The sequence below is a fragment of the Embiotoca jacksoni genome, unplaced genomic scaffold (genome assembly GCF_022577435.1).
Source record: "Embiotoca jacksoni isolate LCO1_2020_lvr unplaced genomic scaffold, fEmbJac1.0.p SCAF_11, whole genome shotgun sequence".
Lineage (NCBI taxonomy): Eukaryota > Metazoa > Chordata > Actinopteri > Embiotocidae > Embiotoca > Embiotoca jacksoni.
Genome location: NW_027185241.1, coordinates 14,965,911 through 14,983,981, shown reverse-complemented (window position 1 = coordinate 14,983,981; position 18,071 = coordinate 14,965,911). Strand labels below are relative to the sequence as shown.

Here is an 18,071-nt window from a genome sequence, read left to right as displayed (position 1 = left end):
GAAGCATTGACAGATGTGTCAAAGACAACAAAAAAAATCAGGTTGTTGTAACCTCTCTCTCGCAGTACTGACACCAACATGATCCCAGCTTCGGCGTCATCTCTCCTGGTTTCCACTCTTGTGTTTTTCATTGGTCAGGAAGTTTGTTGCAAAGTCACAGAAGCAATCACTCATTAAATAGGTGAATTAAATAGGTGAATACATGTTGAATAAACCTCAGAATTAACAAACAAAGGACATTATGCAGTAACCTACTGTCTGCTCTGCATCCACATTCAGGCCAGTGTTTCATAGAACAACATCAAAACACGCAAAACGCTTCTCACAAGTGGATATCTTTTGATCAAAATTTATTGGGTTTTGTCCTCAAACAAGTATAAAATATAAATCTTTTCTAAATGAAGCTAGAAATCAAGCAGATTCTCAATAACAGCTGGGGTTTCATAACTTAACATTGCACAAATTGTCTGCTGGCAGCAACAAGCTGAGGACTGCAGGGGCCACAGAGGATTTTTGTTTGTTTGTAATGCTCTAAAAGCAACGTTGCAGAAGCGATCACACATACATACCATATTTGATCAAAGTTTATGACGGATCCTCTCAGTTTTCTACACGCTTCAGATGTGTAGTGGAAATGTCAGTTCCATGGACACAGAATAAAAACCCAATTTGAACTGTTTAGTTGACACGTTTGGTCGAGAACATTGTGTCTGTATGACCTTCGAATACCTGAATTGATTCGGTTCATGGTACATTTTTACAGGACTGAGATCACAGCTTATTCTTTAAAAAAAAAAAAAAAACAGACTGTAGACTACGTTAAAAGTCAGAAATGGTATTGTTTAAATTTTTTTTTACCACATTTACTACACTTTATACCACTTTATTAAGGCAGATCATTCAGTTAGATTATCGTATTCTTCCTGTATTATCTGTGTCTATAGAAGCAACTGTAACTTAGTACAAGAGCCAAGAGATCTGTGTCTGAAATTGTTCACTGTATGTAAATACAGAGAAAACTGTTTAGTTTAGGGTTAAAAGCAAATTGCGCCCATTAGAAGCAATAACTTGGGGTAAAAAGTGTCAGCAGGTAAAAAAACGTCAGAAAACAGAAGGGGAATCTTCCACTGGAAATGAGTAAATTAACAATATCACAATTTTTTTTTTTTAACCAAAAAGCCGGCTGCTATATAGTGAAAACATCTCGATCTCTCACAGCTGTAAGAAACATTCAACTGACTGTCTAAACACAGAAAAAGAGTGAGGACTGTAGCAGAAGTATAGTGAAGGATACAGATATGACACATGAGCGTATAAGACAGCAGCTAAACTACTCTGATCACAATGTTAGCTCTTAGCTCTACTGCGCAAGGTTAACTGGGATACATGATGAGTGTTGGATATAAAATCACATCTCAGGGAACAGACATGGCACCTCAACACACCTGAGGGAAATATTTAAATGCATGTTACATTGAAGAAGAGCCAGGCTGGCGCCGTTTTATTTATAATTCAGAGATATGGAAATTTCATTACCCGTCAGGATGGCTGAATTTGGTCACAGCATGTCTCCAAATGGACAGAAAATGTTAACACTGTCATTATTTACTTTCAAAATTTGGAAAGATCCCACCAGAGCCACATAAACCGTTGTACAGTTTTCATTGGCTGATTAGCGCTCAAGTACAGACAGGAAAATTGAATTTTTTTTTTTTTTTTGGGGGGGGGGGGGGAATTGTCCCTTTAAGCAACCGGATCACTCGTAAGATTTTAAATCATGTTTTTGTTGCAATTAATCTATCTTTATATCAGTTTAGATCCTCCAATTTGGACACATTATATTGATTAGTAGAGATTTTGTCTCAAGCAAAACAATGCCTGTTTCATGTGTATTTTTGCACATCAATCTAAATGTTTCAAAAATGTCTCTATCAGGTTTTTTTTGTACCAGTACAGTCACATGGAAATGTGTTAGCAGGAGAACCTCTGTGACTGCAGAGTTACTGTTGTAGACTAAAGACTGACTAAAGTCAGTTTGTACACAACAGCCTTATTTTTTAATCAATAAAATACACTAGTTACTTCAAAACAAAAAAAACCGTTATATACGGTCCAGATGTTTTAATGTGGGAGCCAAAGAAGAAGTTAAAATGTTGTTGCCCAGTGTTGTCAACAGGAAAAGAAAAAAAAGAAAAAAAGAAAAAGGACCAAATTCCCAAATTCATTATGGAATTTTTGTTTTTCTATTCCTTCAACCAGGTGCATGTCTTTTCTATTGAGTTCTGATTTTATATTTTTTGCAACCAAAGTACCAAAAAGCCACTCGGGCAACACTGACTGAACTCTAAAACTGATTCTATTTCAAAACCACTATTCTATCGTACATATTGTATGAGTCTGTCTTGTTAACAAGCACTCCACTGATGTCTGGATAGAGTTGTAATGACACAGTTTTCATAGATAGAAACATATAAAACCATTCAGAAGAGACTGACTATAGTAAAGAAAGAGCACACTGTAAAAGACTGTGGGCTGGATACCTGGAGCAGGAGGAAGCCTAACCTGAGGACTAAACCAAGCTAATTGTGGACACGTGAAACACCAAGAATCAAATGCTTATAAAAGGGCACAAAACGGCGGCCGAGTAGCGACTGCACTTGGGGTGATAACATAGTTCCAAGCAAAGGGCTCTTTTGAAATGTTGCTCAAAATGAAGCTGGCTAATTGTAGCAAGGAGCCCTTCCAGACTAGGAGTAGCTAGATTTGAATAAATGTTTCTAGAGTCTGAGACTTTTGAACAACATTTCGAAGAGAAAACAGGTCCATGGTTACCGTCAACTTGGTAATGAAAAGTAACCAGTTACTTTTAAAGCTAAACAAGCAGTTTAGGCCTCGACTGTGCCAAGTATACCAACCCAAAATATTGTATGTACAAAATGAGCTGTTGTTTGTCTCGGTTATTGCATGCAGTATCAGACAAAGGTACATCTTAACATTTAGAATTTGTTATTTTAATGGCCAGGCACTTGTCACAGTACAACAAAGTGGACAAAGGTTTCAGCTCTCCGATATTAGTTCCAGAGATGTTCGTTAAAATGACTTTCGGAGAGCCAAAGGTGCCGGCATCTAGTGTGACAAGTGCCTGGTGAAATGCGGAACCCCGTGGTATCCGTTTAAGGACTTACATCAGAAGTTTCCAACGTCAACTTCAGAGTATCTAGGCATCTTTTTAGCGTCAGCAGAGCTCAGTCATGCATCACGACTAGTTTGAACAAGCCTTCCTTCATCGTCACCTAAAGATCTTCGAAGCCAACAGTTGGATTTATGTTCAAACAAGTGCTCGAGCCATGGAGGCACATAGGTTTACCTGCAAAGCTTCATCAGAGTCTCTCCCCTATCAGCGAAGAACAGCAGTCCAGACCCTTTTCAGTCTATTGTCCTGCCATCTTAAAGCAGTAAAGCGGAAAGAAAACAGAGAAGAGCGTTATTTGGTAGACTTCCCACCGCAGAGGGACTGCTGTGCCGTCTCTTCGTCACAACAATTCCTTTCTGTGAGAGAATTTTCCAAGAATGTCTGGAACAGTTTTCAGCCTTTTGTGTCCCTTCAGCCCGTCTGTGTGTCTGTCTTTGATGCGGGGGTTCATGAGACCAACGTGACGGACTAACATCTACAGAAACAGCCTCGGGGAGTGCACATCATGAGTCGAGTCATTCGTTTTACAAAAGTGGACTGCAGGAGAAATGTGAAGGGCGTGTGGGAGCGAGAGGGGCGTGAGATGTGAGACAACTCTCATGATATAAAGCAACAATCCAAACCAGAACAAATATACCACATGAAACAGAAGCGATTAAAAATGGGGCTCAAATTGTGCAATTTAGTTAAAGAAAGTGGTGGATGATTGTTCTATTGTTCTGAGCCATTTAAACGTCCAACTATGAAACATATATATTATTAGAAAAGTGGATAGACGGGGAATAATACTCGTGAAAACACAGAGAATAAAAAAAAGGCAAAATACTGGTTCAATTTGTAGACATACAAAACAGGTTTGGTCTCTCAGAGACATTTCATGATAAAAGATGAGATTAAGGTGCCTAATCGGGATTTAGTCCGCCATGAACACACGTGGACAAAGTGCATTTTTTTTTAAGTTTAGTTTAGGTGCTTCAGTTTGTTTCTCTTCAGTGCAGAATGGAGTCAAATTACTATTTGAAATACTGTCAAACAGTGTTTCTTAAAGTATGGGTCAAGACCCCAAATGATTCACAGGCCTCGCGTCGGTGATTTTGGTGCTGATTGCAGTCGTGTTAAGGTGATAACATGTGGATTGATTTTTTTTTTTTTCACACACATTTGATCTGCAGCTGATGAATATATTTACATGTCTTGGGGTAAACTCTACTTCAATCCAGTAGAGGCCCACCACCAGTAAAACAAAGCAGCTAACTTGTTCTGTTTCTATTATTCTTTCCGTGGATCCAGAGGTCTGTCTCACAGTGGCCATTATGCAGCTCACAAATAGAGCTGCAAACTGTAGCTCACTGCTCAGGAGGCGACACATTCAACTTTGGCACAACAGCCTCCCACTGTCTGGATCTACTGTACATAACCTCCTTTAAAAAAAAAAAAAAAGGTGTCAGGACAGCACAGGATGTGTTCGATGAAAAGGTGAAACACATTACTAGCAGTGCATATAAACACATTCGGTGGCATCTTTGCCATCCGATCTGCAGGTGTTCAGTTCAAACTCTATAATATCAGTGAAACAATGAGCCGGTACAAAGGGAAGACTCCTGTGTTAGTTAAAAGCATCACGGCATTGGCATTCATTCATTCATCATTAAGGTACTTTTTCCTCTCCTATCAAGTTAGGCCTTCATCAATATCAATCCATGTCGGCTCAAACGACCTGTTGATTGGGATGATCAGGTCTTTGCGGTGATCATCACAGGCGCTCGGGAGAAGACATGTCAAATCAAACCCACGGTTCGACGCATGCTGGTGTCACGGGGCAAAATGGCTCAGCAGTGACATCTAGGTGTGACGTGTTTTCAAGCACCTTTCGAAATACAACAGGTGAGTCTTTCTTCTCTGTGTGCTGCTTGATCGGGACCAGGGGTGAAAACATTCATCACATTGGAGATCGAAGTTTCGATTTTAGGGCTGTGCTCAGAACAGTAACGCAAACACTGTGGGAATAAATCTCCTTTACTGGCTTCATCTAAGCAAGCAAGGAGTGCAAATTTCTAAAAAAAAAAAAAAAGCATGATGGTCATTAAAAATATCAGCTCCTCCTGAAATCTGTCATTTACAACACTCAGGATTCACCAATTGTTTTGAAAGAAGGATTAAAAGATGTGTCTGTGTGCAATGTATTTTTGGGTTAGTACAGCTACAATCAGACTGCAGGCAAATGAGACTCAAATCTGATTTTTGTCGACAGCACAAATCATAAATCTGACCTGTCTGATTTCGGACATTTGAAAGTGGCCCAAATTGTTATGAAAAAGATCTTTTTTTTGCTCCACATAAATAACAATCTGTCTGTCCTCCGTTATCATCTTCTCAGGGATTCGCTGGCATCCATTGGCTTACAAATTAAACTGTGAATGTTGACTTCAGTGGCCACCATGTTCAGTTCGACAGGGTGCTGGTTTGCGATTGTTGTTTAGTTGGTCCAGGACTGTATTTCACACTGAAATCTGATATTGGCCTCAACAGCTAAACCAAAAAAAAAAAATCTGATTTGAGCACTGAGCCTTGCAGTGTGAACGTAGCCTGTTTCATCTTCCTTACAGCTTGACGATTGCACTTCATGGTGTTTCTTTAGATTAAATATTGTGAAAATTGCTGCTTTATAAGCTTCACTTGAGAGTTGTAATGTTAGATTCTCGTCTTAACCTTACAGTGTTGAGAGTGAGCTAAAGCTAATCGTCCATCAGTTAGTCTCATGTAGACGTGAAATAGTTTGAAAAAACAGTGAATTAATGTTGTAAAAGACGAGACATGTAAATCAGTGGCAAAAAACACTTGGTTTAGCTGACGGTCTTCCAGCATCGATCGAGCCAGTGTTTCTCCTGGAACATTCAGGAAGGTTTCACCCTCAATCTTCAGAAACCGACAAAGATTTCCTGACGCTACGCGACGGCTCCCAAACCTCACTGTCGTCCGTTTCTTCGCCGTCATCCTCCTCGACTTCTTCATCGTCATCTTCTTCTCCTCCCATCCCCGTGCCGGTCTGCTCCTCGGAGGCCATCGACGCCTCTCCCTGCGCCTCCTCTGCATCCTCCTCCACTGCTTTGTCTCCGTCTGTCCTCCCTGCGGTCGGCTCCTGGAAGGGATCTAACCCCGTGTCCAAGCGCCGCTGGACCTCGGCAAACCACTCCCTCACCTTTAGACAGAGAGGAACACCTTAACTGGGTGTATTTCTGGGCATGAAGATGAGTTTATGTTCTTCACATGTTGAGCTTTTATCAGTTTTAGGGACAATTCTGATCGTCTTTTGGACTAAATATCTTAAAGTGAGGTTATTTTAGGCATGAAAATTCAATACATTAAAAAATGAAAAGGATTTAGTGTCCGCCACTAGACTTGCATACCTGGACGTTAAGAAGACTTTGATGTAACATCCAGACCATAACGCAGAGACACAATTGACAGGAAATACCCTGTCTAAAGTAAAATAGTTTTTATTGGAGTTAAAAGCTTCTTTATGTCAACTTAACTTTAGATCCGGACGTAATGATGAGCACAATTTGAGGTGATATTCATCTATCTGTAAGCTGCGCTAAATATAAAATATAATACAGCCTAGTATTCAGCTAAGCTTCACATGCGTTAAACACCCAAAGTTTTCTTGTTGGCCTTTTCTTATGAAGTTATTGGTTTGATGTTGGTTTAAGAAAGTAAATGTTGATTGACTGAGCTGCAGCTACATGTAAAATCATGTGGTGACTGTTAGTTCAAAGTTCATATGTATGTAATCTCTTCTGTATTAGTCCTACTGTGTGTAAATGTGTTGAAGAACAACAGAGCAACTGTAAATGAAAAGAAAAGACTCTCCTGATTGTTAAAGCTACAGTGTGGGACTTTTAGTTGGAAATGAACTTCTGTTACAGTCAAGCCGTCTCAAAAGCAGTTCACACAATGCATCTTCAGTCTCTCAGGCAGGTAAATCTCTCTGTACATCACAACACATCTGTACATCACAGGGGAAACGCTGGCTGCATGGATGCAAACGGGGGCACGAACATGTGCACTGGAGACGTCTGCGGGCCGAGCTGCCTAACGTCCAGTTTAGCTCTGTGCTTACTTACATGGAGATGAAATAAATTGTGCAGCGCTTCTAGACTTTCCAAATTTTCACGGACCAAATGGATCAAATTCTGAGAGAAAGAAGACATTTTACAGCGGATGTGACACTGAAAACAATTCATCCACTGTTTTACAGCCACAACAGTGATGGAGGAGGCTATCGCGGCGCCTCTGATGTAAGCTCATGTGAACGGTGGTTTTGTAATTACTCTCTCTGGCAGAGGAGGGAAACAAAAGCTCTGCACGGCAGGTTTAAGACACTCTTCATCTTCAAGTGATTTGTGTCTTAAATTAGCTTCAGAAAGTCAGTAAGATGGATTTTATGATCACGTCAGTCCTGTAAAGCTTTTCGTAAATGGGACCTGGTGTCATAATAAAGAAAAAGATGTATTATTTACCTGTTCGTAGCTCATGTTGGTCTTGGTGACGAGCTCATCCAGATCTTGCTCGTTGAGGAACTGATGCTTCAGGTAGTACTCCCTCAGGATCTCTCGTCCACTCTTGAATTTCTTTGCCGGGGGCGGTCTGTCGATGTCTACACTGGTGGAGGCGGACCTCCTCGGCTGCTTCCTGGTTCGGGATCGCCCCCAACCACGGTTTCGGCCACGTCTTTTTCGACCGCCGACGGCCATTTTACCTCCACCGCTGCCATTTGGTCCTTCGATGTTGCCACTTTGGTATTGAAAGAACCATTTCAGGTTTCCGTTCTTCCAGGAGTACCGGGAGTCCCCGAACCAGCTGACGATGTAGGAGCGAGGAAGGCCGCTCTCTTCGGACAGCTGAACGTACTCCTCCGGTGAGGGCCACTGGGTCCGCACAAAGGCACTTTTCAGAATATGAAGCTGCTCCGGAGACTTTTTACTTTTATCTTTCATGTCTCTCTTGCTGCTGCTGGACAGCAGCTTACCGCGACTTCCCGGAGGAGTTTGACTCCCCTTTCGGGATGAGGAGGCAGAAGGAGAAGAAGAAGTTGCTCCACCTGCTCCTCCTCCATCTCCTGCCGTTGCCCCGTCAGTCCCCACCTTTCCTCCCTCAGAAGAATCCGGGGAGGAGGTGCTGACTGAAGGCATTTTTCGTCTCTCGGTGAACCAGGCGTCGATCTCTCTTCGCGTCAGTTTAGTCTCTATCCTCAGACGGCTTAACTCTTCATCTGACGGGGTGCTGCTCTTCTCGAAACTCTCCTCCAGCACCACCAGCTGCTCCGGCGTCTTCTCCTTAAACTTCTGCAGAGTAAAGTCTGGGAAAGGGTTCCATGTTTTGGGCCGGGTCTCCTTCTCCTTCACAGGAGGAGTGCGTGCAGGATGCGGAGAGGTGGGGGTCTCATCACTTGAGTCAATAACAATGGTGGTGCTAGCGGCGCTACTATAGCCACCACCTCCTCGACCCCCTCCGTCGTGGAACACAATGACATGGCTGTTCTTGGAGTTGCGCTGGTTGTAGCGGGTGTCACTGAACCACTTTTTGATCTCTCCCTTCGTCAGGTTGGTGATTTTCATCAACCGGGCAATTTCTGCATCCGTGACAAAGTGGTTCTTCAGGTAGCTGGTTTTCAGCTCCGCCAGCTGCTCTTTGGATTTCTTAGGTCGCATACTGAATGTGTCAGCGCTCAGGGCCGAGTTCTCCTTAGAGAAAGAAGGAAAAGTTACATATTAATCAAGTGTTTTTACAGTTTTTACCACTTTGCAACCAGAAGTACAAATACGTGCGAGGAGAAAGAAAAAAGGGCCACAGTTGAAATGGGTGAAACTTTTTAGAGATCACAACTAAAAGATCACAAAATGAGCGCGCAAAATGACCATATATTTATGGTCATTTTGTGCGCTGACAAAAACTTGCTTGATGAAATCAGTAAGAGCACAAGCCTGCTTTTAGTGCTGTACCCACCTGTGGCGAAAGAGAGGGAGGCTGGACAGTGGTCGCCCGTTTCAGCTCACTGTTTGTTGGGGTGGGCTGACAGGAAACTCTGCTGGAGCTCTGGGACTGACTGGGCAGCCCTGCTACTGTCAGGGTGATGGGACTGGTCACTGGGAGGTTTCCTCCAGGACCAACCTATTCACAGACGGACAGATGGAGATGTATGTGTTGTTTAAAGAGACTCTGGTCATTACTCATAAAGGAAAGTTGTTTCCAAATACTGTGAAAACATTTTCATGTACTTGTGTAACTGGACTTTTTTTTTTAGCAAGATTACATTTCTCCTCTCATCTAATTTGTACATTATGAATCTGGCCAGAGACCAAAACCAACATAGATCAGAACAGCCTGCTCAGTTAAAAACAACAAAGAGGGGTGATAGTTCACCTATTCACATTTACACTTTAGGACCATGGTTCCTAAAATACGATAATCCTCAGTATAATGTATGAATGAATTCAATATAATACACTGGATGATGACAAAGACAGTTTGTGTGTGTGTGTGTGTGTGTGTGTGTGTGTGTGTGTGTGTGTGTGTGTGTGTGTGTGTGAAAGATGAAAATCCAGGAAATAATCAAACCCTGCATGTATGGCGGTGGTCTGTGAAACAGCTGAATTAATGTATTTACAGTGTACAACAGAGGTGCCCAAATTCATTCCTACGAAGGGCCAACAATAAATCTGAATATAAATGCTTATGTAATGTGGAATGAAATTTCATTCAAATGTAATATATTTTACAAAAAATCAACATTGTAAATCTAAAATACATTTTCAGAATAGTTAAAACACTACTTAATCAGTGATCAGTAACAGCACATGGACATTAGCAGGAAAGAGAGAGAATACTTTACTATATACTATGTAGTATATATACTATATATACTATATACTATGGTAAATGGTCTGGACTTGTATAGCGCTTTTACACGGTTTTCCATTCACACACACCAGTGAGACTGAGCTGCCATCGAAGGTGCCCACCATCAGGAGTACATTCAGACACCAATGGTGCACCATAAGAGGCAACTTGGGGTTCAGTGTCTTGCCCAAGGACACTTAGGCATGTGGACAGGAGGAGGAGGAGCCAGGGATCCAACCACCAACCTTCCAATTAGTGGGCAACCCACTCTACCATCTGAGCCACAGCCACCCCAATATAGTCCCCCTATAAGTCAAGTCAAGTCAAAACGGATTTGTATAGCACATTTAAAACACAACGAAGGTTGCCCAAAGTGCTGTACATAGACAGACAGTCGTGCATTCAAACAGACTGGATCAATAAAAATAACTAACATCGAAATCAAGAGAAGCTAATGCAAATCACACAAAAGTACCAAGTAGAGATCGAATCGGATAGGTCAGTGAAAATAAAAAGGATTTTAAATGGCTTTTGAACATTGTTCAAGTGGTTGACGACCTCATATGAAGGGGAAGGCTGTTCCAGAGCTGAGGAGCTGCAACAGAGAAGGACCGGTCGGCCCGGGTCGTCATTTTAGTTCTAGGAACAACTAATAACTGTTGGTCGAGAGACCTGAGTGAGCGCGGTGGGGTATTGGGCTGCAACAGGTCGGACAGATAGGCTGGGGAAGCTACATTTAGACACTTAAAAACAAACATTAAGATTTTAAAATTAATTCTATACTGGACAGATAGCCAATGAATAGATTTGAAGATTGGTGAAATGTGTTCACACCTGCGTGGACCAGCTAAAAGTCTTGCTGCAGCGTTTTGCACCAACTGAAGTCGTGATAAAAGATTTGGGCCAATTCCAGCATACAGAGAATTACAATAGTCCAACCTAGAGGAGATAAATGCATAAATATCTTTCTCCAGGTCTTTTAAGGAGAGAAAGGATTTGACCTTAGCTGAAGCTCTTAGCTGAAAGAAACTGACTTTGACAACAGAAAAAGATGAATAAAAAAATCACACCCAGATTCTTAATATGAAAATTACAGTGGGTTGTCATGGGGCCAGGACATAATGAAGGCCTGTCTGGTGTCACAGCTGAAAGGCGAGAGGGATTGAGCAGCAAGATCTGTTTTACCTTCGTTGAGATGTAGAAGATTTTGCGAGCGCCGGGTTTTTGACATCAGCCAAACAGCTCATTAATGAATTATATGAATTTTGTAATTAAGATGTAGGCCAATGAAATTGAATAGGGAAGCTTAACAGCACAATGCTTACATTGCCATAAAACTCATATTGCATACTTTTTGGTTGCACAAAATGTACAATTCATAGTCATTAGTTAGGATGTTACAGCACTTAAGAATGAGGAGGATAAGCATGAGTTTGACTAATGCCATAATAAGCAAAACCAAAGAAGGTGCAGGCCAAACCTGGCCAGCAGGCCCCAAATTGAGCTGCTTTGGTGCACAATAATGTGGTCGTGGTCATATTATCACTGCTGTTTTTGTTGGATGGATTTAGTATGGATTCACTCTTTGATGCTTTACTGTCTTTTTAAACGAGTTCATTATATTTGGAAAGTCAGAGCCAGTCAAAGCCCGTTCTGTCATTACCCACCTGTGTGAACACGAGGCCCGGCTGGCCCACTATCTGGCAGGTCTGCAGGATGGAGTGCAGGCCGTTAGCAGCAGCTGACAGCTGATGAGCAGGTATGACAGTGATGGTCTGAGGAACTGTGTGCACCGTGCCGTTAAACTGTTTCCTCCGGGCCTCCTCCACTTCCTCTGGAGTCCAGCTGACACCGTGCTTCAGCCTCTGGGCTGAGAACCACACCTGGGCATGGATCAAGAACATTTGCAATTTCTTAATAAAAGATTGCTGTCAAAAGATTCAGAATGCAAATTTTGAATTAAGATTGAAGTAGCTTTTTAGTTGAATAAATCTCCACAGTGTTAAAGTCATGCATGTAAACAGTAAACAAAAAAACAATGACAATAACATTTGGCTGAAAGAATCATAGAGATGAAACGCAGCATTTCAAGTTAAAGTAGCTTTTGGTCACATCGGGCCGACAGGGAACATTTCTGGTCCCACTCCCACCCCCCATTACCATCCATTACCATCCATTACCATCCATTACCATCCATTACCATCCATCCAGGACGATCTGATCACAGCTACATCAGCTGACACTCAGTGGTAACTCACTGTGAAAATAGAAGCTCCACAGTCATCTACCTTGATCTGCTCCTCTGTGAACTGTGTCTGTGCTGCCAGGCAGCTGATCTCTGCCATGGAGGGGTACGGAAACTTCTTGTACGTGGTGCCCAGCAGAGAGTTGGTGTCCATCGCCGCACTGTAGGAGGGGATGCTGCTGAGGGGAATGAGTAGCTGGGGCTGAGCTGCTGCTGGACTCTGCTGGGCCTGGAAGGCAGAAAGAACCTGGACGGAAGGAGGAAAGGGAGGGCGGTGAGAAACGTCGAGACTGTTGATGCTACAGAGCAGCAGAGGTGTGAGATTGTGCCCGAGGCGTGTTTCGCAAGCTGCTGTCCAGTGGCCGTGCTCCTGAAGAAGACTGAATATTTATTCGCTGGAGCTGATATTTAACATCCCAGCAAGCCTTTGTCCAAAAACTTCCAGCAACATTTTAGGTCTTCAGGCAACACGGTATTCTAAAATACTGCTGAAATAAGTTTACTGAACACTTGATGATCTCTACCTGCGCCAGGCCAGCAGGCAGCACTGTGGGGTTTAAAATGGATGACTTCCTGTGGTGCTCTGATGGCTGGCTGAGCAGTAAGCCAGCTCCCCCGAGCTTCATGGAGTCGTGCAGCAGCATCTCCACAGGCGTCATCGGCCCCAGTGGAGCTTCGATGGGCTCCTGCTCTCCTCCCAGCTCGCCCTCGCTGCCTCCTCCAAAACCCTCTGCTGCCTCGTCTGCTGACTTCAGGGACACGGTGATCCTCTTGGGCTCAGATTTGGTCTTCATCCTCATGATCGGGGTCTTGCTCAGAGAGATGGCAGCAACTGCCGCAGGGTCTGCTCCCCCCTCCTCAGGTGCATCACTCGGTTGTTCCTGGGTCGGCTGGTCGCTGCTCGGATCCTCGGGTGGATCTGCAGCGCTGCGCTTCAGTGACGTACTGAGGACTTCGCCGTCTTCTACAGCGGAGACACTGGGTTCATCTGTAGAAGTAAAAAAGATTTCATGTCATTTCCTGTTAACTCAGGTTTATAATAGTTTTACTGTAAATTTGAGTCAATTCCAAGCTTAAAAACTACCATGGTCATTCACAAAAAAAAGGGTCTAACCTGAATCTGGTGGAGCAGGAACAACCACTACTGCCTGATCCAGCTCCTCGGCAGTCGGCCCCTCCTCTGCTCCCTCCTTCACTTTCCCCTCCTCCTCTTCCCCTGCCTCTTCCTCCTTTGTCTTCTCTGCTTTCTCCTCCACCTCCTCAGTCTCCACCACATCAGAGGGCAGCACCATGCAAGGTGTGGTGGATTTCCGGCGGCTCGACATCTTCAACCCAAACTCTTGTTTACGTCTGCTCGGGGAAAAGAAGATCTGTGGCAGAAGTGTCGAGGCTCACATATCGTAGGTAAATGAGCTCACATGCTAGAGTCCTGCAATCATGTATTTCTGGAAGAAGAAAGAAAACAATGAATTATGCAAATGTTGTACAGATTATCAGTCCACTCGTCCTGAAGGTTTACTGTTCATATCAGCGATGGTTTACTTTGCAGCAACATTTAGGAAAAAGAGAGTGGAACATATTTAAAATAGTGACAGTAAAAACAACAATGTCTTTAGTGCATATCACTGATAATTGATTTCAGATAACTGTAACATAAGTTTTGAAAGGTGGCAGTACAAAAGAAAATTCCTTTCTCTTAATTCTGATAAACATGTCTCTTGTAAAAATATATATATCATTATCTATATGTACATGTACTTAATATTTCATGTATAAAAGCACACAAATGCCCATAAAAGTCCGTAAGACTTTCCGCATTCTATAAAGACATTTAAAGCTGCTCACACTCAGTGAAGTTGTAATGCCAGCTGCAACATAAGTTTAAAGTTTAGATGTTAAAATAGTTCCCATAAACAACAAGCTAGTTTACAGTAAATTCATCAATGAAAACCAGTTAACACTGTTAGTGTTGCTGATTTGTGCTTCCTGTCTTTTTTTTTACTGTGACTCAGACAAAGGAAGAATTTTTCAGACATCACTTCACGCTCCTGTGCTTTGTGGCAGGCGACGGACATTATTTTTAAAGACTAAACAATTACTTGACAAAGTAAACACTATTCAGTATTTCCCGTTGCCTCACTATTTAGTCATTTGATAAAATAAGTAGAAGTGGAAGTTGTTGACTTTTTAACATATTTAAACAATCAAACAGTGACTGTTAGTGATGGAGAAAAGAAATTGATAGTGGATAGTATTTCAGTATTTTGCGTGGCAATATTTTATCAATACATGGATGTTCAGTATCGATATTCTAATGTAGCAATAAAAAAAAAGTGTCACGTGCATGCAACATTTATGACAGATCTTTATTGCAGTGTTGGTCAATCTGTCTGCTCGACAAATCCCATTTTGTTGCAATAAAATAACTAAAGCGAGATTAACTGACTGAAAACATCTTTTATCTGGTAAAATAAAGTTTTCAAAGTTTTTCTTTTGGGACAAAAATTGCAGCTGAAAATATGTTGTGACAATACCCAGGACATCACTGCCATTTTAAATGCTGTGTAATGTGCTATCATGCAGCCTCTGGTGATTCTCAACCACAAAAAAAGGACATGTTTTAGCCATTGTGATGGAAAGATTCTTTTATATGATGGAAAGATTATTATTATTTTTTTTTCCTTTTTATGTACATGTTATGTTATACTTTGTATAAACAGGAGGGATATGATGGAAAGGAAAGACTTGTCTCTTCCTCTTGTTTGCATTGTGGCTCCGGAAAGTCTCAGGCCCCGAAAAGTTTCCTATGTTTTCTGTCTTATTTGCAAGCGATTATTTCCGCATCTATTTGACGACTATCTTGTGACCTACAACCAACTCTGTACTACCATACAAAAGCAGGTACGAAGGGAATGGGGGTGATGGTCTACTGTTTGTCCCACTGTATAAAAGCTGACCTCCGGAGGAGGGAAGGCCCCTTCTTTGCTGGACACCTCTCTTTGAGGGTGCAATAAATGTGTTTGTGTAATAAATGTGTTTGATTTTGAACCAAGCATCTTGAGTAAATTTTTCTAACACATTGTCATAATTCAAATTAAAACAAAAATCAGATCAGTCACATCCAAAAAGTAGGTGTGCCCTCACATTTATCACACCTTTGAATTCATCAAATTATAATCACAGATTTCACTTGTCACTCTTCTAGATTTAGGAGATGACAAGTGAAGCTGGTCATGTTTAAACCTCTTGACGTCTTTAGAGTCTGGTTCTCTGAGGTCTGTGGTGTCTTCATGCCAAAATCTAAAGAGCATGTCTAAGACCTTCAGACAAAAAAAAAAAAAGGGCATTGATGCCTGTGAGCCTCGCAAAGAATATAAAAAGTTGAATTATGTCAAGACTGTTAGTTCAATCGATACTGTGGATACATGATGCACATCCCTACATAAATCCTTGTTTAATTAAATTAACATACAGGTGCAATTTCAGCACAGGAATAATTTACCTGGTGAACAGAGTGGGAAGACAGTGATGTGATCAACAGCCGGTTAGTACTGGTGTCTGTGTATCGATGGCTCAACTTGATGTCCACTGTCCTGTTACTGGGTCAGTCACTGGGACACAAGTGCTACAAAAAACGCGCAAGAAGAAGACATCGCTGTAATCTGCTTTGGACCAACTTCAACTGCTGGTAAAAACGTGAGTAAAAGATGATCCGAGCGGGTAACAACAACGATGCTGCACGGAAAGCTGCTCTGCCATCATGACATCATGAACTCAATAATGAGGTGTGAGCTAGCTTATTATTAAAGTAACGTCTGCAGCATTAAATAATAATAATAATAATAACAACACAATAAAGTCTTGATTTAGCCGCGGAGCATTTAGCGCGTGCCGGAGGTGGGCCGTGGAGCCGGTGTTAGCCGGGCCGGTCGCTCTTCCTGCTCGCGTCTGGCGGTAAACTTACAGGAACTCCTGAAATGTGCGCCGTGTTGCTACCGAGCTGCGGCGGCGAGGCGAGGACCGATTTCCTGGGTCTCCGTGTTCAGGTTGTGTCCGCTGGTATCCGTCGGCGCCTCTCCTTCACCCCCGCCGCCCGCCCGCCCCACCACCAGCACCAGCACCACCCGGGAGAACCGTTCAGCCCCAGCAGCCCGGCCGGGGACCGTAGCGGCGTTGTCGTTTATTCGGGACTCGCGGGTCTCCCTCCAAAAAAAACCCCACCACCACCACCACCACCCGGCCGAGGGAGGCAGACGGACGGACGGAGGGACGGACCGGTCCCGCGGCTACAGCTCCCGTCTGCAGATGCTGGACCCGCCGGACATCTCTCTCTCCTCGTCGGAGCAGGTTGTTGTGCGGCGGGGGGCGCGTCTGTGTTGAAGTTATACCACCAAAGGCTCGGCGGGGACCTTCCCAGCGGGGCCGTCGGTGCTGTTTGCTGACCTAATTCTCTGATATTTTTTAACGGCAGATTTTTTTTTTTTTTTTTTTTTAATGATCAAACGGCGTCATCGTTCAATGTGATACGTCCTGACGTCATTCCTCGGCGACTCGGTGCTCTAAAAAAAAAAATTTGGGCAACTTAACAAAAAAAAAAAAAAAACAACAAAAAAAAAAAAAAAAAAAAAAAAAAAAAAAGGTCCGATATTCTCGCATTTTTGGTTGAATCTTTAAAAGGTTATTATCTGGGGGAGAAAGAAACTGGTTGTCAAAACAGTGAGAGGGAAGAGGGGCCGAAAACGTGCCGGTTTCCCGACCCGGCTGTCTGCCAAAATGTCCTTACATGACCCGGGAGGCAGCATGAGGAGCTACTTAAGGACAACACCGACACTGCAACGTTGGCTTTCAGGCTCGTTCAGGCTCCCTGTTGGTTATTTCAACCATTTCAAACGTGATTTTTTTCTTTTTTCCTTTTCTTTTCTTCATAGGCTTCAGTCTAAAGCTGCTGTGCAAATGCCTTTTTACACGTATATAAACACTAATGTGAAAATAAAATGCAGATAGCAGTTTGTAGGTAGATAAAGTGGAAGAGCAAATACCAGAAGCTAACTTGAGTCAGTAGACTGATTTATCTGACAAATATTGCCGATATTTGCCTACAGATACATCATTATATGTTGTCTGATAGGATATGATAGTTTGTTTTTTTACAGAATAATAATAATAATAATAAAAGATTCTTTGGGTAATTCAGAATTTCTTTCTATTTGTGTGTAATTTCTGCATTAGTTTTTTTTTTTTTACAATTATTAAATTCCATTTTCTCCTGTTAAATCCTGTCACCACTCTCACTGCAGTATTTTGGATCAACTGCAGGCTTTTATCCTGAAGAGGAATTACATTTATCCAGCCCAAAGTGACGACTGCATGGATAAATTTGTCCACGTCACGCTGAGACAGGATGTTCCTGATTTTAGTAATATTGCGTAGATAACAGACAGCAGTCCTAGAGACTTTCTTCATGTGCGAGTTGAAGGACATATCCTCATCAAAAATGACTCCAAGATCCCTCGTAGTGGTGCTGGAGGCCAAGGCAATATAAAGATGTGGTTGAAGGAAGAATTCAGACCACTGATGTCATTTTGTACAATAAAATGTACTTTTGAACTGTAAGATATCCTTCCGTCATTTCAAATTTTGGTCATGTGTTAGTGTAACTTTTGCAAAAACTTTGCCTCTCGATGAACTCTCAAATGTTGTTATCCATCAGCCATGACATGATTCCTCACAAAC

At 42.4% G+C, this 18,071-nt stretch overlaps 1 protein-coding gene across 2 annotated transcripts; it reads right to left on the bottom strand.

The window, feature by feature from the left end:
• Positions 1-335: 335 nt before the first annotated feature.
• LOC138194526 (zinc fingers and homeoboxes protein 1-like) lies at positions 336-16,863 on the bottom strand. Of its 2 annotated transcripts, XM_069143328.1 has the most exons (9): positions 16,303-16,863; positions 15,841-15,963; positions 13,453-13,783; positions 12,863-13,326; positions 12,382-12,585; positions 11,761-11,976; positions 9,200-9,364; positions 7,714-8,937; positions 336-6,392 (listed from the first exon to the last, which is right to left on the bottom strand). In XM_069143328.1, exons 3-9 carry the CDS (start codon positions 13,661-13,663, stop codon positions 6,105-6,107), a joined length of 2,772 nt encoding a protein of 923 aa, XP_068999429.1. In that variant the 5' UTR covers positions 13,664-13,783; positions 15,841-15,963; positions 16,303-16,863; the 3' UTR covers positions 336-6,104. The 2 variants fall into 2 exon arrangements, with proteins under 2 accessions (XP_068999429.1, XP_068999430.1); XM_069143329.1 differs by lacking the exon at positions 15,841-15,963.
• Between the last annotated feature and the right edge of the window lie 1,208 nt (positions 16,864-18,071).

Coding starts and splice junctions, on each gene's coding strand:
- LOC138194526 (XM_069143328.1), bottom strand. CDS start 13,663: ATGTCGAGCCGCCGGAAATCCACCACACCTTGCATGGTGCTGCCCTCT. Junction 11,977..12,381: donor TCACAGAGGAGCAGATCAAG/GTAGATGACTGT, acceptor ATCCATGCCCAG/GTGTGGTTCTCAGCCCAGAG. Junction 6,393..7,713: donor CCAACATGAGCTACGAACAG/GTAAATAATACA, acceptor CTCTGTCTAAAG/GTGAGGGAGTGGTTTGCCGA.